The 22,931-nt window shown below is 36.5% G+C and overlaps 9 protein-coding genes across 9 annotated transcripts; 8 read left to right on the plus strand and 1 right to left on the minus strand.

Annotated features, from left to right (window-relative positions):
* Window positions 1–353: 353 nt before the first annotated feature.
* Window positions 354–5,881, plus strand: GCK72_005716 (uncharacterized protein; the record flags this gene model as incomplete). Its single annotated transcript, XM_053725305.1, has 12 exons — window positions 354–423; window positions 471–645; window positions 2,017–2,099; window positions 2,591–2,697; window positions 4,040–4,156; window positions 4,206–4,283; window positions 4,952–5,013; window positions 5,313–5,385; window positions 5,430–5,515; window positions 5,562–5,687; window positions 5,735–5,813; window positions 5,858–5,881. 12 exons carry the CDS (start codon window positions 354–356, stop codon window positions 5,879–5,881), a joined length of 1,080 nt encoding a protein of 359 aa, XP_053589499.1.
* A 529-nt stretch (window positions 5,882–6,410) lies between these two features.
* Window positions 6,411–9,355, plus strand: GCK72_005717 (uncharacterized protein; the record flags this gene model as incomplete). Its single annotated transcript, XM_003102501.2, has 9 exons — window positions 6,411–6,451; window positions 6,498–6,643; window positions 7,645–8,015; window positions 8,062–8,312; window positions 8,359–8,483; window positions 8,531–8,583; window positions 8,634–8,750; window positions 8,799–9,054; window positions 9,099–9,355. The coding sequence occupies 9 exons, from the start codon at window positions 6,411–6,413 to the stop codon at window positions 9,353–9,355; spliced, it is 1,617 nt and encodes a 538-aa protein (XP_003102549.2).
* Window positions 9,356–9,990: 635 nt separating this feature from the next.
* GCK72_005718 (uncharacterized protein) lies at window positions 9,991–11,778 on the plus strand (the record flags this gene model as incomplete). Its single annotated transcript, XM_053725306.1, has 8 exons — window positions 9,991–10,383; window positions 10,428–10,675; window positions 10,721–10,842; window positions 10,887–10,939; window positions 10,987–11,081; window positions 11,276–11,457; window positions 11,505–11,677; window positions 11,725–11,778. 8 exons carry the CDS (start codon window positions 9,991–9,993, stop codon window positions 11,776–11,778), a joined length of 1,320 nt encoding a protein of 439 aa, XP_053589500.1.
* Window positions 11,779–12,369: 591 nt separating this feature from the next.
* Window positions 12,370–13,462, plus strand: GCK72_005719 (uncharacterized protein; the record flags this gene model as incomplete). The annotated part of the gene is made up of 6 exons (XM_003102467.2): window positions 12,370–12,487; window positions 12,540–12,650; window positions 12,696–12,789; window positions 12,833–12,935; window positions 12,982–13,134; window positions 13,184–13,462. The coding sequence occupies 6 exons, from the start codon at window positions 12,370–12,372 to the stop codon at window positions 13,460–13,462; spliced, it is 858 nt and encodes a 285-aa protein (XP_003102515.2).
* Window positions 13,463–14,890: 1,428 nt separating this feature from the next.
* On the plus strand, window positions 14,891–17,291 carry GCK72_005720 (uncharacterized protein; the record flags this gene model as incomplete). Its single annotated transcript, XM_053725307.1, has 11 exons — window positions 14,891–15,015; window positions 15,217–15,385; window positions 15,433–15,537; window positions 15,584–15,715; window positions 15,758–15,856; window positions 15,902–16,006; window positions 16,206–16,398; window positions 16,448–16,575; window positions 16,618–16,770; window positions 16,813–16,995; window positions 17,040–17,291. 11 exons carry the CDS (start codon window positions 14,891–14,893, stop codon window positions 17,289–17,291), a joined length of 1,644 nt encoding a protein of 547 aa, XP_053589501.1.
* Window positions 17,292–17,411: 120 nt separating this feature from the next.
* GCK72_005721 (uncharacterized protein) lies at window positions 17,412–18,724 on the plus strand (the record flags this gene model as incomplete). Its single annotated transcript, XM_053725308.1, has 5 exons — window positions 17,412–17,569; window positions 17,621–17,759; window positions 17,911–18,216; window positions 18,260–18,398; window positions 18,609–18,724. The coding sequence occupies 5 exons, from the start codon at window positions 17,412–17,414 to the stop codon at window positions 18,722–18,724; spliced, it is 858 nt and encodes a 285-aa protein (XP_053589502.1).
* A 97-nt stretch (window positions 18,725–18,821) lies between these two features.
* On the minus strand, window positions 18,822–19,576 carry GCK72_005722 (uncharacterized protein; the record flags this gene model as incomplete). Its single annotated transcript, XM_003102419.2, has 4 exons — window positions 18,822–19,219; window positions 19,264–19,324; window positions 19,370–19,449; window positions 19,495–19,576. The coding sequence occupies 4 exons, from the start codon at window positions 19,574–19,576 to the stop codon at window positions 18,822–18,824; spliced, it is 621 nt and encodes a 206-aa protein (XP_003102467.2).
* An 844-nt stretch (window positions 19,577–20,420) lies between these two features.
* On the plus strand, window positions 20,421–21,409 carry GCK72_005723 (uncharacterized protein; the record flags this gene model as incomplete). The annotated part of the gene is made up of 3 exons (XM_003102430.2): window positions 20,421–20,522; window positions 20,571–20,738; window positions 20,786–21,409. 3 exons carry the CDS (start codon window positions 20,421–20,423, stop codon window positions 21,407–21,409), a joined length of 894 nt encoding a protein of 297 aa, XP_003102478.2.
* Window positions 21,410–22,016: 607 nt separating this feature from the next.
* GCK72_005724 (uncharacterized protein) lies at window positions 22,017–22,546 on the plus strand (the record flags this gene model as incomplete). Its single annotated transcript, XM_003102418.2, has 4 exons — window positions 22,017–22,058; window positions 22,112–22,273; window positions 22,350–22,421; window positions 22,475–22,546. The coding sequence occupies 4 exons, from the start codon at window positions 22,017–22,019 to the stop codon at window positions 22,544–22,546; spliced, it is 348 nt and encodes a 115-aa protein (XP_003102466.1).
* Window positions 22,547–22,931: the final 385 nt, after the last annotated feature.

A 22,931-nucleotide genomic window follows, 5' to 3' on the forward strand; every position in this document is an offset into this window, starting at 1 on the left:
CATTCATTAGATATTACTCAATAATCAAATTTTTGTTGAAGTTTTTTACTCTAACTCTTCCACTCATAAAAATGTTTATTTTTCTGTTACCATGGAAAGGGCCAGTGAATAATTCCTTTTTCTTTAGCCCCTTCAAACAGCTTTGTTTCATTCTTCTTTCTTCTCAACACAACCTGAAATGCCTATTCCCTTCTCTGTTATTTCCACAACTTCTGAAGACGTTTTGGAAGGAAACAATTCAGATGAAGAAACCGAAACATTCGATGTGAACTGGATATCTGCCAGGTTGAAATTGATGGTATCTGAGTTGAGAGACCCCTGATAATTTCAGAAATCATTCATTTCCTCAATCAATGGTACTAGAATTAGAGGAAGAATCTTTGGTCAGCAGTGTTAAAGTAACAGTTCATAAAGATTATCCTCGTATGACGCATACAGGTGTTGATACCAATGAACTGTTATATTTTCAGCTTCCTCACTAACTGTTTCTCTGGGAATTCCATCGAATCACTTCCGAAATTCCCGAGGAAAATCTTATAATGCTGATTATTCGGTTCGTCAGGAATTGTCATTCAAAGATGATTTTCATTTGGAATACGGTAATAAACATCCGACAGCTACTGTATTTTTAAATTCACCTGCAAAGTTTGTAAGGCGAGTTTGTTCTTTGGTTGTGCATTTTCAGATATATTTCACTTTTTGAGAGACGTTTTCAACTTTAAAAAATACAACTTTGTCAAGTTAAACTGAACAATTATCTTCTATCACATAGCTTTGAAGTGGATAAAACATCCCGGTATAAAACAAACAGACATACTTTTTTATCCAAAAAAGGAAACAACATTTCAAATATATCTGCACAAAATCGTCGTCAAATCGTCAATTCTAAAGCAAATAATGGGTTCCTCCACTAGGCTTCCACTTCTTTTTCAAAAAACCCGAGGCTGTTGGCACTGAATGTCCACGTCCGTTTTCTGTTGACTTTTCTCGTTTTTTTTTTAGTTGAGAGTAGTAAGTATTTCGGTAAGTACTAAGAAATTGAGAAACAGATAATAAAGAAAGGAACCATTTGTGTTTGTGTACATGTGCCAAAACTGTTTGGCTCGCGGAACAGAGCACAAAACAAAAAGAGTTTGTAGCCAAGACTACGTGTCTAGAAAGGGCGGTCCCTTGAGAAATGTCATTCTGTATCTAGAAGTTTTTTTTTTTCATAATCCGAGGATACCTCAGTTGTTGTCTAGGCTCTGAAAATACTCGTTCTAATTATCAGACATACCAATTATTTTCTTTCAGTCAACACTTTTATTCACCCTTTTCCTTTTCTTTTTCCCCATAACAACCGCCTTTTATCTTTCTTCTTTCTTATTTCTCTACGTCTTCTCAGATTTCAGGTAGCTGAAATAATCGTAATATTTTCTCCAATTTTCATTCTTCCTCTTCTGTTTAATAGGCGTTTCGAACTTCTTCTGTCACACAAATCGAGCTCTTTTAGTCATCAAAGATTGAGCATTATTATAAAAAGTTGTTTCGTATGATATAAATGCCTCAAATTTGCTTGTTTTTAGTTTTCAGAATTTGAAGAAGAAGAAGAAAAAGAAAAAGAAGTCAGAAAACGACTACATTTGTTTCTTGTTTGTGTTGATTGTAGTTCCGATTAGATAAATGCTGAAAAAGATAACACAAACTCATTAGAGAAAAATGAATCAAGGAAAACAACATTTTTCTTTTCTAGAGTCGAGAGTCAAGATGAATTCTTTTCAATATAATGAACCAACATTTATCGAAACAAACACATTTGTTAACTTTTCAAGTTCAAAAAAAATTGAATTCACATGACTCCAATGTCCAAAAAAGCTCTCATTTCCGATTCGCGCTCTCTCTTTCTCTTCATTTCCCAATTTTCCATGAATTTCAATTTGATCCCGATTTCCGCTCCATTATATACTCACTTTCATTTCGGATTGAATCGCAAACTTTTTTGAAAGATAATCTAGAATTACGATAATTTTCTTTCAGAATATCCGTTCACGGTTTCTCGGATTCTGACGTCAATCATCATCGTCAAGTGTCAATTCTTTCAGTTGTTATTAGTGGAGCAGGTCAGTTATTTTCATTATTTCAATCTTCTCGAAATGTGACACGTTCTCATGAAAAAATAATAATTGATGCCATATTCTATGTGCCGAATAATAATAAAATATCCAGAAAAAAGAACTCATTGTTCATGCGAAAATTGGAAAGTCAAAGTTCGGTGTCACATAAAGCCCCGGAATATTTGTTTCTCCTTTTTTGTTATTTTTCGTCATCAAAAACATTCAAAAATCCATCATCCAATGTCGTTTTTCGCTCGTTTTCTATCACTTTTTCACCCGAAAAAGTCAAAAAGAGTACTAAAAATGGAGCCGAATTTTAGAAGGACTCTTGGAGTTTTTGAGTTTCTGGACCATATAAAAGAGACGGAAATGGATAAGAAAAGTAAGATTTTTAGATTTGAAATGTGAATAAATGTATACTAGATCTCGTCTAATTATCGGTATTCTCTCCTTCTTCAATTTCACTTTCCGAATGACCTTTCCTCTTCAATTTGCAGGTGAAATACCCCCATTCGACAGCCATTTCAAGGACGAACCAAAACAGAAAACGATGAGTTTTGTCGAACTCGATAGAGGAATTCTGTTGCCGTCGAAGGCAAAACCGGTCAGTTTTTCATAATTCTTTTTTTAGTATTCAGTTTTAAAACTCAAATACTCTTCCCATTTCTCTTGATTAAACGTGTGTTATTGACATTTTCAAGTAGAGAAAAAAGAAGCTGGAAAAATGGAGAAAAAGCCAATGGTGCGGAAGAAAATGGTGTAATTGGCAAATGGCTCGTAAATAAGGTCACTGAGCGAAATGTGCTTTTTGTGAACAAAATCAGTGGAAACGTGGTAGTACTTGAGTAGGAGGAAGCCCTTCGATTTGTAAAAGATTCGAGGAAATTCCCAAATCTGAGTTCTTCTTCTTCATTCTCTCTCTGTCTAGGTACCGGTAATTTCCATAGAGTTGAAATGTTTCATTCTAAATGTTGCAATCCTAAAAATCGGTCAGTCACATTCCCACGGACAGCTGGAAGCCGACAAAGTTTTATTTCGAACCTCAAAAACCTTTTTTTTACTTCTCCCAATTAAGTAGCCAAACTAAAAGAAGACGAACCAAAACAACTAAGAAAATAAGTAGCAGGTGTTCCTTGAGAAAAGCTTTTTTCTCCCGTCAGCAGCGTCTACACTCACCAAATACGTACATGTATATATTTGGTTAGTCATTGAAAGACACCTTCTGACGCTGTTGTTATACTCTCACGTAAACATTCTCTCTTCTTTCGCCTCTCTTTTTTCCCTCGATTTTATTAAATCGCATAACAAAAGTATATTTAGTACGAGTCACTCAAAAAGTTACAAGTCCAGGCAAAGTCCGGTCTTTTTACTTCTACGAGTCCTTTGAATTCGGAAGATTTTCTTCATCGTCTTCTCCCTCACAGATTATCTGACTTACAGAGTTTAATGTGGATTTCTCATAATATATTTTCTCGATTCTTCGTTTTGCTTCTTTATGCATTTTCTTGTCATAATCATCATAATCAAAATAAAAACAAATATAGATTGGCAGCTTTTCTATTTGCTCCTTTCTTCTCTCATCTTATTTCTTATTTGCTATTGAGTCAGTTGAACTGCCGCCTACTCGACTTTAGACAAAATACACTTTTTGGTTTCTCATATTACTCTTTTCTAGAAACGTATTTCATAACAAAGTTAATACTTATTCTAGAATATATTGTATTTACATACAGGTTCCAGATGATCACGTGACTCTGTTTCTCTATTTCGAAACTTACAACTGTTGGTCAGATTCTGGTATCCTTGACAACTTTCCATCACTCGTTTCCCATTCAAATTTGTTATTCTCCAGCTCTCTTTTCCTCCTTTTTTCTTCAAGAAAACCTTGTTTTCTCATGCTCCAATACACAACTCCATTCTCCATCGTTTCGTTCTTTTTTTTTCAGAAAATGAGAGAAACAAAGACAATTGTCGGGCTTTATGACACTGATTCAGAGGATGAAGAGATATTATTTTCAAAAGAAATGCTGAATAGATTACGGAAAAGAGAAGCTTCAATGAAGGTGAGTCAGTTGTTTTGAGTTATTCAAAAATAAAATGAGATGGCTTCAGAATCCACAATTACCTTCATCATCATCAGCAGTAACAGAGGCAATTACAGTGGATACAAACAGTGAAAAATCAGCACCGGTTAGTCAGGTTTATAAAACATGTTAAGATCTTAAAATTAGTTTGAAAAATAATCATAAAAGTTTGAGTCGTTTGCCTTTTGCTTTAAAAATTCTACAAATTCCACAGATAACTTATCGAGTTTCTTTTTTTAATGTATCTACAGCACCGCTCAAAAATATATTAAGTTTTGATTTTTCAGTGGAAAAGGTCCAACTTTGAGAGTGTGTCATGGTAATACTAATTGTCCCATCAAATAGATTTTTTATGGATCGTACAGATCAAAAGTAGAGCTCCATTTTTGTAGTTGACAACTTTTTTGTACGGACATTCCCCGGAAAGTTATGGTCATTTTTAGACGACAGCTCAAAAATCGCACTATTTTGCACTGAAATGAATCAATTTGAAGGAGAAATCACTTTCTCGATATGTAACTTGCTAGGAAGTGTCCGTACAAAAAAGTTGTCCACTACAAAAATGAAGTTCTACTCTTGGTCTGTTCGATCTCATAAAAAAATATTTTGTGGGACATTTAGTTTTACTATGACACACTCTCAAAGTTTTCAACTGAAAAAAGAAAAATTTAATGTACTTTTGAGCGATACTGTAGGTTTGTATAAACTGGCAAAAACTACAATATGGAATTATGAAGAAACGTATAAAATTATGAATTTCTGCCCGTATTCCAGGAGTCATCATCGTCTTCATCTTCAAAACCGCAATCATCTGTATCACCACCATTATCCGACAGGTAGTTGGATTGAGTCAACATTATTCTGATTGCGTGATATTTTCCATTTATCATTTTGTTTTATTTTTCCCTCTATCATGTTCCTTGTCTCTATCCCAAAACAATTCCATCTACATTTCCACCCATTCAATTATTCAGTTTCTTCTTTTTTCCCACCATTGACATCACTCGCATCGTCACAAATTCTTGCTTTTTCTATGTACTCATTTCGTCTAGTCATGTGCAAAAAAAAGGCCAAATAATGAAGATGAACACAGTGAAAAACGCAGATGTGTAAACAACAAGCACAATATTTTAAGGTCGAAAAAACAGATATTGGACGAGATTTTAGGAGTTGATGAGAAAGGGAATAAACGGAAACCGAGGAAAGAGGTTCGATTTCTCTTATCGAATTTCAATTCAGGTATCTTTTTCAGGTATACTTTGGTTCTCGAATGGCTGAATTCAATAACATGTTGAGACTTTTGGAAAGAAAAAGAGAAGAATCTATTTGGGATGAAAAGTATTCACTGAGAATTCAAGATTTCTGAAATCTTGCTTATTTTAAGATATGCTCAAGCATCTGCGATAGATGAAAGTGTGAAAGATTTGAAAGCAAGAGAAGCTGGTCTCAGAGAACTGATAATTGAAAGAGAAGATGCATTGAAGGGAAAGAATTTGATTGTAGCACAAAGGTGATATAGTGCTTCTCTCATCTATCTATCACGTGGATTCATTTCAGAAGCAAAGATCGTTTTGATAAAAATATGAGTGATGCTCTCCATTTACCAACTATTCGTGGATTCTTGAGTGATGAAGAGGTAGTTTGACTGCATTCTCAATGTTTCATGCTCTATGTTTTCAGCTAAAACGCCTCAAAATCGAATAGTTCTCTTCACTGGTTGCCTAATCCTGAGTTGATTGTTTTCAGGAAATAAAATGGTTATCTGAAAAGCGAAAAAGAACAATAAAAGCTCTTTTGCTCTTTAAATTTATTTGTTTTCACGCTGGGACAGTTCTTAATTCCTATTGTCCTGTGAAAAATGTCCTCTCTCAATTACTAATTCGTGTATTCAATTATTTTATTGTGGTGTCATAGTATAGCCTACACAAAAACCGAGTTTTCTTTCCAAAAACCCAACAAAGTGTCGCCTGACTTCTTTATCTTATTCTTCTTAATATTTCTGCTTGACCTATCTCGAGATCATTCGCCTCCAACATCTTGTTGTCACAAACTCTACGAATACTAAAAATATATTCAGTAAATTCTCTTCGTTCAAACAATGAGTTGTAATCAGGAAGTTTTGTTATTGGAAAATCCTACATTTTTCCGTAATTTGTGTTTCTTGCTGACGGTTTCAGAAGTAGCCGTCACTAGTCTCACCTTATATTTATTGGTTTTTCATTCACCTTCACAAATGAAAGAGATGAAATGGTATCTGATCAATATGGCTTGTTGGTGAGGAATCCACAAAGTTTCCCATGAGAACTCATTGAATTTTCAGGACAAGAGCAATGGATCTAATGTATTCTCTCTTTGTTATTCCATATTTTTTCATTCCAACTCTTGTCGTACTTCCAGTTGGCGTATTCAGTTTGATTGGAGTGCCCACTCAAATTCAGCTTGTTATGCTTGTGATTATCATTACTGGTTTGTAATCAACTGTAAACTTCTTTTTTAAGTGACAACTTCAGGACTCGGATCAGCAATTGTTATGATATTTGAAAATCGTTTCAATGCTATCGCTCCTCCAAATTTTAGATTTAAAATTCACTGGAGGAAATCATTTCATTCAGTGATGTTTTTGATTAGTTTCTCACTTCTGATATCTTCTTTTTTGAAGCTGGAAGATCAAAAGACTGCGAAAAATGCATATTCGGAGGTTGGGATTTCCACAACACTCAATATACAATCAGTGTAATTTCCAGTATTTTCTCTGTCCAATTCCTCAGTTTTTCACAACTGCATTTTCCTTTAAACCAGTTTCTGTACCTCTCTTGATAACTACAGTCTTATTATTCTCACTATTGATATTAGTGCAAGTTATTACTTTTGCATGCTTGAGTTTCTACTTCCTCTTCTCTTTGGAAAAGAGTAAAATGTCACAAGCAACGAGAAATTTACAGAGGAAATTCTTTCTGACTGCTTGGTTGCAGGTAACATTTCATCAGAACGAAAAGAAGCGGAACTGAATTATTTTTAGATTCTAACTCATTTAGCTGTAATCGTCATGCCAATGGGCTATACTTTCTTCTCCTTTTTATTGAGATATCGGAATCAAAGTATGTTTAAAATTGTGTTCCCAAAAGAAGAGTTGTATTTCAGTTCTCGTCAATCTGTCCACAATATTAATCACATTTCATGGGACCATTACTTCTATTTCAACAATTTCCATCAACCGTCCATTCAGAAATCGTGTCAAATTGTGGATGTTTCCAAAGAAACTTCGAAACCGAAGAAGCAGCACAAACCTGAATGTTTTAACGGTTTCTTCTAGTTGGATTTGAAGTTTCTACCTTTTCTTCGGTTTCCCATATAATAAAACATCTATATTTATTGCCGATACAGTACCCCTTTTCCCACCAGAAAACCAAATCGAATTATCTATGAATATATAACTCTCCTTCCTCTCCCCTTTTCTCCATTTTCAGCGGAAATGTGTCGTCTTTATCTGTTGTTTCTCCTTTTCCTCTCCACGTCAGCCTCAGATTTCTTTGATTTCGACTGGGATTCTCCATATGAATCAACTGAAGACGTGCGTTACCTAGGAAGAGACGATGGACGAACACCCTCTGAAAGAGGAGCACACGAACCGAGTACTCAATACCTAATGCACGAAAGATTCAAGGAGGACATGTTGGCAGTTCTACAGAAAAGGAGTCGTGCTCATTTTGACGATTTGGCCCGTTATTTCAATTCGAAAATACAAATTCAGTCCTGTTTCGCTTCTGGAAAAAATTTGAATGCTGATCAACTGTATCAGCTTATGATCCATTTGTCTGCTTATTATCGAGTTTGGAGTGTAAGTTTTTGTACATGGTAAACCGAATTCATTTGCTTAAACATAGAACGTGGAATTCGAAACCCGTGACTTGGCTGGTCCGAAGTACGCTTTCGCAATCATGCGTCACAATGCGACCATTCACGATGGAAGTCAAATAGCTGGTAAATGGAAATACGAAGCTTCGTTCTACCGCGGGTGGAATTCCTTTCTGATTGATCATCTCACTTTTGTTGGAAGTTGTCGAGGCATTCCACAGACTGCACCACAAGATCCATTGGAAGATCCTGATCATTTCGTTGAGAGAGTCAGAACAAAGTAAGTGAAATATACAAATATGAAGTAACGAGAAATGTATTTAAAGGCTGGTCAGTGATTTATTCTTACCGTACGGATATTTCAAAAAACTGGAGAATTTTGAAGATTTCGGTGATTGGATAACTGAAGCTGCTCAGTTTGTGGTTTGCGATGAACCAAAAATGAACAAGAGTAGGTCATTTCCAACAGGGTTGAGCGATAAGATCAGTAATTTTCAGAGGAATTCATCAAATTTATGGCAGAAAGATATCACGGAATACGGAGATACTCGGTATGTCTCATTAGTCAAAATCATTGATGTCCGATGTTAGAAAGTTTCAGGACAACGTATTCAATTATACAAAGAATCAACAAAATATTGAAATAACTTTCTCTACAACTTGGGAAGCTCCAAACACAACTCTCTACCGTGACACTTACACGTTTCGTGTCAAGAAGGTTATTTCTTTTTTGGTTTAGAGCATCCGAGAAACCTAACAATTCCAGGAAGAAGACTATGTTCCTCAACTGGATAACTCATTCAGTTATTGGCGTATCTACTGGGTCACGAAAAAGTGTACTGTAGATCGAACCAGACATCCTGCTATTTTGGATGGCGCAAACAATTTGATGGAAGTGAACAAACGATTCTGTGGAATGATTGACGGAGAAAATTGGGATGTATTCCAGTCATTTCTTGACCTTTTTGACCCAAAAGATACGATATGGGGAGCGTGTGTTGGTGCACGAGATCTGGGTTACGGTAGGTTTACATTTAGTATAGAAAAGCAATCGTTTCACTTTCAGACAAGATTCGAGAACATATGGAGAAAGTGGCTATGAGATATGCGAAGTGTGTGGTTACTCGAGTTAACATCAGGAATCTGATCCGAGCGGAATTCGCGACGACATTTACGATGAGTAGAGCCACGGACATTCAGGAACAAGAAGAAGTGGACGTTGGGTTCTCCGGATTCAAGGATAAGGACGGATACTGGAGAATGAATCGAATGTATTTTTTGTGTGATGAAACCACCCAAAAGAGAAAATTCATTGAGTTGTAATTGGATTTTATTTGGATAAATGTTAATTGCATAATCATTGTTTTGATTGAAGTTGAAAAAATTAAGAATTCCCAAAAATGAGTACTTTCTTCAGTACAGTTTTCTGGCACATTTTACAGTATACTATTCGAACTGCATGTGATTCATCTCACCAAGTCAATTTAACAAAGCCGTACTTATTTAGCAGCGCGTCGACATAATAAGATAAGTTTCAGATTCGTTTGAGAAATTGTTCTGATTAAGGAAGCTGCTTGTTTGTATTTTTCTGTTTTAAGTTTCGCACAACTTTGCATAAATTTTTTGTATTTCACTTTAATTAATTAGTGCATGTAAATAAAACAAAATTTGTAATTAGATCCGTCTCTGGAGGCCGTGGTGGATTTCAACTAATATTACTAGGTGAAATTAGTCTGGCGTTTCTCTCCGAACGTCAACACGCCGAAAAAACCACGACTCGAACTTTTTCAGTTTGAAAACCAGCGTCCAATCAGAACGTAGGAGGAGGTACCTCTCCAGAGTGCCATGTTCACATCCCCAACAATGAAATATACAGAAATATAATCGAATCAAAAATATGAGACTGGCTATAAAATGCATCGACCTTCCTCTCTTCTCATCATTCGCCCGGTATCGCGATGCGTCTGTTTGTCTTTTCAACTTTTCTCTTTTTCGTAGGAGGAGCTCACGGATTTTTTGATTCTATCGAGGAAGACAATGCTCCTTCGTATTTCATCAACAATTTCTACAACAACGAGATTCCTGATATGAATTCTGAAACTGTTTCCAAGCCTCGAAGACTTGTTGCAAGTGAAGGAATGCCGAAAGCTGCTGAAGAGATGATGACTCGATTCAATCGGAACTTTTTGAACTTGTTGACTTCGGAAAACCAGAATAATTGGAACCAGTTGATGGAGATGATTTCTCCAAGCGCCTATATCGAGACTTGTATGGAACCCGCTTTTGGATTGAGTATTGATCAGTTTCACAAATGGATGACCCATTTGAGCAGGTTGTATTCGAAGTTTGAAGTGAGTTAAGCAATTTTATAAATCAATAAATAGTATGCTTGTAGCTTACGAACTCCGTGATGGAAGATAATTCGATTACAGACATCACTACTAAACTTATAATTAGAACTGAAACTCGAGGAAATGTGGTAGGAGCTGATCTATGGACAATGTCAGCGTCTTTGGATAGTGAGAAAGGATATTTCGTTGTGAATACACTGAAGATGATGAATGATTGTAAAAGTATTCCGACGTCTCCTCCCCTTGAACCAGCTAATCCCTTTGAAACTTTTATTTCGAGGCTGAAAACTAAGTTAGATTGGTAATGAGTTTAACTCTTAAAATAATTGTTTTCAAGACTGGTTAATGATATCTTCCTGAATGGTGGAATTCGATACAAATCATCATACGAATCCTTGAACACCTACTTGGATCCGAAATCTGAAATCCAAGCTTGTGATGTTGGAAAATTGTCATTGAGTATGTTTACGACCTGGAATTTATTCCAAGTTTTTGATTTTCAGATCAATTTGTCGAATATTGGTACAAAAGATACGGGAAAGTCCAGACCTATACGGTTAGTTTCCTGAAATTAAGCATATGTATCCAACTTATATTTTATAGAATCATAAGTTTGAAGTGGTGAAGAAAGGGACCGAATTATGGATCGACTTTGCAATGACTTATCAGGGAGAATCTGGAACAGTCTTCCAAGATAAGTATGTGTTCGAGATACAAAAGGTGAGTACATCGGGCTCTCCGTGGCATAATAGAGATTTTCAGAATCCGAATCATTCTGAATATTTCGAGACTTTTATGGATTGGAACATTGTACGAGTTCAACAAAATTGCACGGAGAATAAGACAAAGAAAGTGAAATTCATTCACTTCTTTAGAAATAGTTTATTTTCAGAATGTCTAAACATGATGAAGCTCAAGCCAAACTGGATTTAGCTTCTAGACGATGGGACCAACTATTCCACCCAGATATTTCGTGGGATACTCAACAAGCATTCAAGGAACTTTTCGATCAGAACACATTCCATGGATACGCATGCACCGCCTGCGGAGCATGCAAGGACCTCGGAACATTCCGTAAGCCCAACACTCTGAAAAACTTCTTCTCAGTTTCTTGGCTTCAGAAGATTTCGGGAATTGGCTAGGAGAGCAGGCTAAATTCTACTCTAACTCCGTGCCAATCGAAACGCGTGTTTACGCGGCTGATGAGAAAATAGGATTTTACGCTGTGAACACACTAACTGCGAGAGCTGACAACATCACATCGAATCGTCGTGTTTACTTCGAAGGATTCTATGTTTGTTCAAACAGTATTGAGACCTTATATATCTATTTCATTTTCAGAAAGATGATCACTGGCAGCTGAATCACTTGGGATTCTCATGCAACGACAAATAATTTTGTTCATTCTTCGAACTGTTCGTGAATAAAGACTTCATCATCAAAATCTCCTTGTCGCTTTTCCAGAAACTTGAATAATTCAATGGGACATTTACATAATGAATTACTTCCATTCAGTTAACTTGCGTCACTATGGTTCCAGTTCTACGTTTCCTTTGTAGTCCTAATAGCTCTTCCATGACATTTATTCACAACTGCTTTTCTAGGACACACTGAGCAGATTTTCACATTTTTCGTGAAGAGTTTAAGTTTCTAGTCAGCTTTCTAATGTCTTTCTTGATGTCTCACTAGTCAGATTGCATGAGTCGCCGCGGTGCCACGCTGAATGCGTCAAGTGGCAGAAGACGTCTCATTTTCGGTGCCATGGCGCCGTTTGTTCTCCGTGCGCGGCGCCCTCGAAAAGGCATGCACTTCACCCCGTTTGACTTTGGCTCTTATTGATTTTCTGAATGGAATACACTATGTGTCGTGAGTCGGTTGTGTTATCAGCGTTATCTATGATAAGATAGAGCAGTTTATTACCCTTTTTCTGCTCATTCCTTCCAGATATCATTTCCCTAATTTTCCATTTTTTAGAGCGGTTCGAACATGGTCAAAGTTGGAATCATTGGCGGAAGTGGATTAGAAGATCCGAATATTCTTCTTAATCCTCAAACGGTTTCGGTTGACACACCGTATGGCAAGCCCAGTGATCATCTTGTTGAAGGTAAGAAACCGTTCTGTAATTGAATCTTTTCGTACATATACCCAAAGTTCAGGAACAATCAATGGAGTTGAATGTGTACTTCTTGCTCGTCATGGACGAAAACACGACATTATGCCAGGAAACGTCAACTACCGCGCTAATCTCTGGGCTCTCTATTCATTAGGTATTTTCAAAACATCTAAGACATAAGTTTTATCCAAAAATTAAGGAGTTGACGTTATTATCGCCTCAACAGCATGCGGTTCTCTACAAGAAAACGTTGAACCAGGGCAATTGCTGTTCCCTGACTCTGTCTTTGATCGGTTAGAAATGCTGAACATTAAAAAATTAAAATTATTGTTTCAGAACCAACAGTCGTAAAAGCACCTTCTTTGATGGAACCTACAGCCAGGCTCCAGGAGTTTGTCACATACAATCTCACCCAACATACAATGAAAAACTCAGACAAGTAAGAAGCATATTCATATTTCTAAATAAAAGTTAAATTTTTTCAGGTGCTCATTTCAACGGCCGAAAAATGTCAACTCGTTCACCACAGAACTGGTTTTGGGGTTTGCATCGAAGGACCACGATTCTCTACAAAAGCCGAAAGCATGGTTTTCAAATCATGGGGAGCTAGTCTGGTCAACATGACTATGATGCCAGAGGTTTTATTTTATTTTGAAGAAAAATTTATCAAATTAAGAACATGTTCAGTGTATTCTGGCCAAAGAGCTCGGAATCCCATACGCAACGACTGCTCTCGTCACCGACTACGATTGTTGGAAGGAGGAAGATCATGTGACTGCATCTTCTGTTATGAAAGTGTTCGCTGCAAATGTTGAAAAAGCAAAAACACTATTCGTGGAAGCTGTTGCAGAAATCGGAAAAATTGATTGGAGTGCAGAAATTCTGAAAATGAAAACCGAAGCTCGTGAATCCATCATGATCTCTCCAGATGTCGTAATCCCATTCCTTACCGTTCGCCAGTCATAAAACTGTGAAGCATTAAATTGAACGTATCGGATTTATTAATTGCTTTCCTTTTTGCATGCACTCTGAAATTTTTTAACGTGAAATAATAAATACTTATGTAAAATTAGGCGCAACAACAGGAAAGGAAACAAACAGAGAACAAACCAGTGACATCGAAATAATAATATTCTCAATCATTTCTAATTTTTATGGTAAACTTATTATTTGATAAGGCGAACGCTACAAACAAAACAGGTGAAAAACAATAAAACAAAGTGAGTTACACATGAAAGTAACTGGTTGGTGATAAGATTTATTACCAGTTTCTACTCAATATTCCGTTCATTTTTATCCTTATTGAAATAGAATGGATGAAAAAGATGTTCGGTCCTATACGGTGACTACATCTGTTGATTGCGATACTGCATCTTCGACGGATTTTGTTTGTTACAAAAGCTTCTCACATTTTTATCATTGGTGAGTGCATGGTGGATTGAAATAGACTCTGACACAAACCCGTCATCGTCGGATCCATGGTGTAGTGGTTCGGATTCTAAAGCACTCAAGATTTATTGTGCTCAGAACGTTGAATCCTACGACCCGAGTTTAAATCTCGGTGGAACCTTGGTTTTATTTCAGTTTCGATACTCTAACTCCACGGACTATCTTTTGGTTGTTTTCGGGCTTATATTCGCTCTTTTACAAGGTTGCAGTGGTGCATTGAACACAGTGATGTTTAGAGACCTAACAGATGTATTGATAGCAGGTACCTAGATTCTCATTAATCTTTTGAAAAATGTTTCATTTAGGACAGAAATCCTGGTCCAATAACACTTTTAACAATGACGAATTTCATGAAAATGCGTTAAAAGTGATCCATATTTACTTTCTCTTTGGCTCTATTGTTCTCATTTTGGCTTTCTGTTCGGTAAGAAATGAATTGGATATGAAATTAAATCCGAGCTCTTTTTAAGATGTGTTGTTGGCACACCTTTTGTGAACGTCAAATCTACAAAATATTTCGCAGCAGTGCTACGGTAACAGACACTTAATGAATCGTATAGCTCGCCCGTTTTCAGTCAAAACTGGGAATGGTTTGATCGGAATGATTCTGGACAGATGACGACAAGAATGAGCGAGTGTGTCTTCCGGGAGGCTAATAGAATCCGGAAACATTGATTTTCAGTGGATTAGAAAGAGTTCGAGATGGAATCGGAGACAAATTGGGAGCAATGATATCATATTTAGCTCACTTTTGTTGTGGATTAACCATTGCTTTTTACTACAGGTAGCCGTTTCAGTCAGTGCAAAAATGTCTATGATTTATTCCATTTGGCAGATGACTTTGGTCATTTTAGCGGTAACACCAGCGTTTTTTGGACCGGTTATGTTTTCACACAAGGTTTTTGTAGTTCAGTATTTAACAGATTTTCAAAAAAAAATTCTTAGATGATGTCGAAAGTAACACCAAAAGAAGTGAAAGCATACGAAAAAGCTGGAAGTACAGCAGAAGAAGTGATTAGTGGTATCAGAACAGTTTCCTCTTTTAACGGAGAACAAAAAGAAATTGAAAGGTTTTTCCGAACAACTCCGGAATTTCCCTAACTTCAAACTTTTAGATATTCCAAATCACTGTCCGAAGGAATGTTTTGGGGTCTTCGTGGATCGTTTTTGACAACTTTTGGAGTTGCTTTCGTTACATTTGCAATGTTCACTTCAATGGCACTTTCTTTTTGGTAAGTACTTTCCTATCATTTAAATCGTAAAATTTTCAGGTATGGAACTCGAATGGTTCTCGATGGATCTATCACTCCTGGTACCACATTCGCTGTCTTCTGGGCAGTTTCTGGTGCAATTTACTGTCTTGCTCAGGCGTCGTCTCAGATTCCAACGTTCTTATCATGTCACAGTGCAGCTGTTCCTGTGTTCAAAATTATTGATAGAGTTAATAAAAGTAACAACCATCAAAACATCTATGACATTATTTCCAGATTGTTCCAATTGATGTTTCTTCGAATCGAGGAATAAGCTTGTGGAAAGTCAAAGGGAATGTAAGGTTTGAGAATGTTTGGTTCAAATATCCAACTCGATCAGAGGTAGTCTCTCCCAATTACTTTGAACAAAATGAATTGAATTGCTCAGGTGAATGTCCTGAAAGGAGTGAGTTTTTATGCAAACTCCGGAGAGAACATAGCTTTAGTGGGTCATTCTGGATGTGGAAAAAGTACATTGGCTTCACTTTTGATGTATTTCTATGAGTTGGATGATGGAAGAGTAAGGTTAACGAAGAAAAGAGGTTCACAGAAAGATTTTCAGATATCAATAGATGATACAAATATTGAAAAATTAAACTTGGCTCATTTGAGAAACATAATTGGAATCGTCAGTCAGGAGCCGTTATTATTTGCTGATACGGTGAGTAAGTGTTATCAACCAGGAAATGAACGTGTTGAATTACAGATTGAAAACAATATTAGATTGGGTGCACCTGATATTGATGACAATGAGATGGAATACTATTGCAAGTTGGCAAATGCTCACGACTTCATTGAACAACTTCCGAAAGTTGGTTTTGTACTCGATCACACAATATATCTGCTTTCCAGGGATATAAGACAGTAGTTGGGAACGGAGGAGTGGAGCTCTCTGCAGGTCAACGACAGCGGTTGGTTATTGCAAGGACATTAGCCAACATGTGGATTATATTGAATATTATTAAAATCTGTTATGAATCAAATTTTAACATGCATTAGAAAAAGCAAAGCAAGGACGAACAACTATAACGATTGCTCATAGACTGAGTACGATTCGAAATTGCACACGCATTTATGTGTTCGATAATGGAGAAGTGATAGAAGTAGGAAGTCATGAAGAACTAATGAAGAAGAATGGATATTATTCCAAAATGGTTCAAGCACAAGACATCGATCATAGTGATGAGTCTACATCAGCTGAAGGTTTTTTGATTCTTTCTGCTCGATTTCTGAAATATTTATCGTATTACAGAAGATTCTTTTCTCTCCAAACGCGAGTCTTGTGATCTGGAATCTTCTAGAATACAGATCAGCAAACGTCTTTCAAAAGCATTTTCCCTTACATCGGAGGATATGGAATCTGATATTTCTCAATTACAGGTAGAATTTGAGTCCGAATAAGTCATAAATTGGTATTTTCAGAAAGAAGTAGGACGTGGTTATTCGTCGAGTTTCCTCGAGATTCTTCAGTTTGCAAAACCGGAATGGATACTTCTTCTGATTTCTATCCTATTATCGATCATTCGAGGATTCAGTTTTCCAATATTCTCTGTTTTGTACGGAAGGATGTTTCGAGTAAGTTGAGTTCTTCCAGTTCTCCGACATTTGAAATTCTAGATTCTTTCCACTGGAACAGACATGGAGAAGAAGTATAATTCAGAAATCAACGCATACTACTTTTTGATATTAGGAGTGTCATCTGCAATTGTGACAATGGTAGCCGGATGTTTATTAGGATATGTTGGAGAAAGGCTCACAAAAAGACTCAGGATTCTTTTATTCAGTAATATTCGCAAACAGGTTTCAGCTTTTAAAAAATCTGACGATTACCGTTAAATGTTCAGGACGGTGAATACTTTGATCATCCGGAGCATGCCCCAGGTCGTCTAACAACTCGTCTGGCAACAGATGCTCCGAATATCCGCGCAGTAATCGATCAACGTCTTGCTGATGTTTTTCAAGGAGTCTCTGCGATTGTTTGTGGAACAGCAATTGCGTTTTGGTATGACCCTGCAATGGCTCCAATTGGAATAGTTACAGTTGCTACATTGATTTCACTTCAAGCAATTATCAGTCATATTTTAAAGAAAAGGTGAGAAAAAGACACAATAAAAGCGGAGGAACCATCAAGATTAGCAATTGAAGCAATATAACATCACCGAACTGTTCAATATTTAACGAGAGAGAACCATTTTGTTCAGAAATTTGACGATGGAATGAGATTAATTCACAACAGAAATTTACAACGAGGAATTCTACAATCTCTGTCTTATGCATTGACTGTCAGCTATACATTTTTCAATTTTGCAATCGGATATCGATACGGAGTATATCTTGTGAACGCCAATGTTACGAGTCCATTCACTATATTTCAGTTAGTAACTTCAATTTCCATTTTTTTAAATTCTATTATTAAACTTTATAGAGTAATCGAGTCCTTGAATTCAGCATCTCCGTCTCTTCTCGCATTTGGAACTTATCTGCCGGAATATGTGAGGGCACGTGTCTCTGCTGGTCTTCTATTCGAAATGTTGAGAGAACGGCCACGAATTGATAACAGTTCGGTTGATGGGAAAAAGTTATTATTGGATGGAGACATCTCACTGAACAATGTCTATTTTGGATATCAAGTTTCTGGGAGAAAAATGATATTGAATGACTTTTCGTTGAAAGTTTTTCTTAATTTTTCTAGCCAAAGACCCAAGATTTTTTCAGATTGAACGTGGAAAAACAACAGCAATAGTTGGTGCGAGTGGATGCGGGAAGAGCACGGCAATTAAACTTTTGGAGAGATTTTACGATCCTATTGCGGGAAACATCAATTACGATCGAGAGTGTTTGAGGGATTTGAATCTGAGATACCTGAGATCTCAGATCTCTCTAGTAGGACAACAACCAACTCTTTTCAACTGTTCGATAAGAGAAAACATTGGTTACGGTCTTGAGAAAATCACAGAAGACGAAATCATTGCAGCTGCTAAACAAGCCCATGCACATGAGTTTATTATCAAAATGCCAGAGGTGAAGAATATAAGAATTATTTTGGTTAGATTTAAAAGTTCAGGGATACGATACTGTAGTTGGTGAGCCCGGTAACAAATTGTCTGGTGGGCAAAAACAAAGGATTGCAATAGCTCGAGCAATTGTCAGAAAGCCAAAAATATTGATTCTGGATGAGGCGACTAGTGCATTGGATGTGGAGAGTGAGAAGGTAGGCATAATGATAAATTAAATTTAACTGAAATTAAGATTAACAGCTTGTACAAGAAGCATTGGAGAGGGCAAAAGAAGGACGGACTTGTGTGGTTATAGCACATCGACTGTCAACTATACGAGGTATAGCATTTTACTTCTTTCTGATATTATTTTTCCAATAAAGAGTTGGATTATTTCAAAAATTATGCTCGTTTCAGGCGCGGACACTGTTGCTGTCGTCAAAAACGGGAAAGTAATTGAACAGGGAACTCATCAAAAACTTCTGGCTCTTGGAGGAGAATACGCGAATTTCGTGCAGAAGACGTTGTTATGATTTCGTTTGTTACGGTTTATTTTGTTCTTTAATGAAGAGTGTAATGAAAAAAAAACATCAAAGATTGAGAAGATAATATCTGATTACAAAGCAGCCTCTACCAGATCAAAGATTGAAACATTTTCGGAGTTGTCATGTTTACAATTTCCATACTTTTATTATCATTATCCAACTTGAATATCGTTGGATGATAGTGTTTCCGGAAGATTTCGTATTCCTTTGGAGTTAAAACATCTCGAATCAAATCCTTCACAGATCCAACAAATCTCTCATTGATTGTTTCAGCAATCAAAGCAAATGCCATGGAAGGTCTCGTTGCAAATTTATGAATCTGTTCAGCAGCGGGATCAAATGAATAGACAATCATTCTCTTGACTCGCGCTTTCACCAATTTTGCCGATTTCTCATCCAAATCCTCAACTAATCCCTTCTGTGCCTTCGCCAGTTGACTGATTTGTTTTGTTGTCAAATTTCGACGAAGACGTGCATAAACATCTGAATTTCATCATAAAGTGTACACATGAGTAAGCTATAATTACCATCTATGATATCATCCAATGGTTTTCCTTTATGCATTCCGACAGCTGCTACGTCAATGCTCTGAAATAGAAAAAATAGTTCAAGAAATCATTCAGAAGAACCAACTTTAGAAAGTTGAGCATCAGTCAAAAAGTCCGAAACGAGGAGTTTGAATCTTTGAATCGCCAGTTTCTTCGAATCTCGACCTGAAACTTTCACAGATGACTAGGTATCCCAAGACGATGTCTTACCAGCTACGAATCCATTCGGTCTCATTGGAATTTTCGGAATAGTCACGGATGATACATTCTCAACTTTTGGAGAAGCAGTCATCGGACTGATAATTGCACCAACGGTGAACCAAAAGAGAACAAGAAAATGAAGAAGAAAACGAAACATTTTTTGAAAATTCCTTGTGTCCAACCCCACTTTTATTCTGTTTTCTCGACCTTGGTCACTTCGATTTAAGAATGACTTTGGAATGTATACCCATCATAAATCGGATTATCGGACAAAAGAGGACCTCATGCCCTATGTCATATTTTGGAAGGAAAAACGTGCGTTCTTCAAAAAATAAAAAACTATGAAAAATATAAATGTCTGATATGAAAAAGATGATCTAAAATAAGATCAAATGACTAGAAAATCATAACATGTTTTTATTCAGGATGTTCGGAAAAATGAGAATTCCCATATTGGTCTTCCCAGATTTTTCTTATGTTCTGTTTACTGGTTCAGGCTAATTTTACATTTACACTAATTTGAAATAAGCATAAATTTGTCGAAACTACTATTCGTCATATGTCCAGAATATTCTCACGCACCATACTAAAATTCATTGCTAAGTGTCTCATACATACATTTTTCAGTTTTCTCTTCTTTATTCTGTCAAAAAGACTCTTATTTTTCTTCTTCGAAAGTAATCAATATTCGTGGGCACATTGTGAGAGCAGGGTAGTTAAGAGGTCACGTTGTCTCTTCTTTTCTGATAGATTACACACAAAAGTGTTCCTTTTCTCTTCTCAAGAAATAGCGATGAAATTAAGAGATTCAGATGGACAGAGATAATATTATAATAAACGAAAGAGCACAACCACTCTACATTTGTTTCCCGAATCCGATTGTTTTCTTACTCTATCATTTTTTCTCTGTTTCAATAGTTAGTTCGTTTAGGAATATGGACTCCGACTGGGAATCGACCTTCGAAATTGTTTCGGAATCTGACGAAATTCGGAAGAGAGTAAATGTAGAGAAAGAAGAAGAGGCAACTGTGAACGTGGTTGAGTTAATAGTGTACCTTTCGAGACAACAAAGAAATTTGTTTTAGAAGGATATTAATGATGAGGTAACGAAGGAGTCATCAGATAACATAAAAACCATAAGAAGAAAAACTAAAAACGAGAGAGTTTTATGTGAGATTGCGGCAATTACCTGTTTCTTTGGCACCTTAATAATCGTCTGGCTTACAGATATAATCGGTTTGAGCATGACAGAAGTGAGTTTTCAGAACATCTGAAACTATTTTCAAATCATACTTTCCAGGATTTTCTCAGAGATCAACCAAATATAGCGAAGGAAATGATGATTAAGACTGAAGCTGATAAAGTTTTACAATCGAGAGTGGCGGAATTTGCTGTTAAATTGAAAATGGGTGGAAGAAATAACCGGAAGCCCAGAGAAAGTCAAGAGGATACTCTATTTTATCTTCTATCTGAAAAAGAACCGATTGAACTGGCTTTTCGTAGAAAATGGATGGCTGATCCTTCATTTTTTGAAGGTGTTGATGAATTTGTTTATGGAATGGATTGGGAGAACACATTCGAAGAAGACCTTTTTGTTCGTGGAGTCCCAAACTTCGATCATCAATTTGAATTGGAAGAGATGACTTTGAAGACAACTCTCCTTAATCAGAACTACGATCAGAAGTTCTTCAATTTCGGAAGAAAAGAAATGATTGATAAAACTTATTCTGTTGAATATTTTGTTTCTCAAAGAACTTTGGTCAAATTGGAGAAGAAGAATGGAGTCGAAGTATCCAGAACCGAGTATTTTCTGAAACTTGGTGATCTGTATGTATACGATAAACGCGGAAACTTGGAATGCACTCGTGTTTATTATGCTCCTACTATCGGAAAAGAACTAATGAATAAAGTAGAAAAACAATAATTCCTTCATTCATTGTTCCCCCATATATAGATGAAAATGATTTTCTGTCTTGTTTTAAAACTTTCCCAATTTATATGTATGTGTTAAAAAATTGTTAATATAAATCTACGATAAATATGATTTTTCCACGTTTCTTAAAAATTGAAAGCTTTCATCATTCAATTTATTTCAATTGAGAAAAACTTGGAGCTATCAGGAGAACCGATCACGTACCCGTCACTTCAAATTTTTTGATGTCTGAAGACCATAACACCCACGTCTTCTTCTATGACTTACTCGCTCTATTTACTCTAAATCCTCCAGTCTAACCAACGACGAAAACTTTTTTCGAATTCATAAGAATTCGTTTTTTGACAACAGTAATTACCCTCCTCCTCCTTCTTCTCTTATTTCATCCACCTACTCACTTCTGTTTATCGGTGCTTCTTCTTCTTTCTCTCCGTTCGACTAACCTGTAATTATGTGGGCGTGACTACGTCAGACCGAATGAAAGTTTCCGTTTCTTTCTTCTTTCCTGCCCACTTCTTCTCTTTTTGTCATTCATTTTTCAAATATCACCTTCTTGCTGATCATTTTCTATTTATTCCTTTGTTTCGAAACTCTGGACATGTCTCTCGCCAAGGAACCAATTCTCGAACTCACCGACTTGGTACGTTTCAACTATACTCGCATTCCATTATAATCTTTCCACCTTTTTTTCAGTCTGAATTCGAGCATCTGATTCGTCAGCATCCAGAGAAAACTATCATTCTCGATTTCTTCGCCACGTGGTGCGGTCCATGCAAAGCAATCGCTCCATTGTACAAGGAGCTCGCGACGGAATACAAAGGAGTCATCTTCTGCAAAGTCGATGTCGATGAAGCGGTTAGTTTTATTGATTCATCTGATTTTCAGTTATTGGGTAGAACACTTCCGAATGAATTAATACTTTCAATTTCAGGAGGATCTTTGCGCAAAGTACGACGTCAAAATGATGCCAACATTCATCTTCACCAAAAACGGAGAGACCGTGGTTCGTAATTTCTATACTATGTTAACTCTCAAAGACAATTTTCCCAATTTCAGGAGACTCTTGAAGGTGGTGTCGAGGAGGAACTCCGCAGAAAAGTGCGCGAGCACTCTACCCCTGCTCAGTGATCTCCGACCATCTGCTCTTCTTCCAAATCTGGTCATTGAACTCTTCGCTTCTCTACAATTAACCCCCCGCCTAATGATCTCATCTCAACGTTCGACAAATGTTTATTCATAATAATTATATATCTTAAATGCTTTGATTTAAATGTATTCAATTCCAAATAAACGTAATTTAAAAAAAGGATGAAAAGTCGCGAAAGAATTGGGGGAGGTTGGGGGTGAATAAGAGCAACAATTATTGCATTTTGTTGTTTTCTTTTTGGAAAAAATCTAAAATTTCGCTAATAAAGAACAGGTCAAATGTAACAATGTACAAGCAGCACTAATCATCACATTTAAAAATTGAAAAAAAAATAAACAAAAAAAGAACTAGATAACAAAAAGTAAC

The sequence above is a fragment of the Caenorhabditis remanei genome, chromosome II (assembly GCF_010183535.1).
Source record: "Caenorhabditis remanei strain PX506 chromosome II, whole genome shotgun sequence".
NCBI classification, from domain to species: domain Eukaryota; kingdom Metazoa; phylum Nematoda; class Chromadorea; order Rhabditida; family Rhabditidae; genus Caenorhabditis; species Caenorhabditis remanei.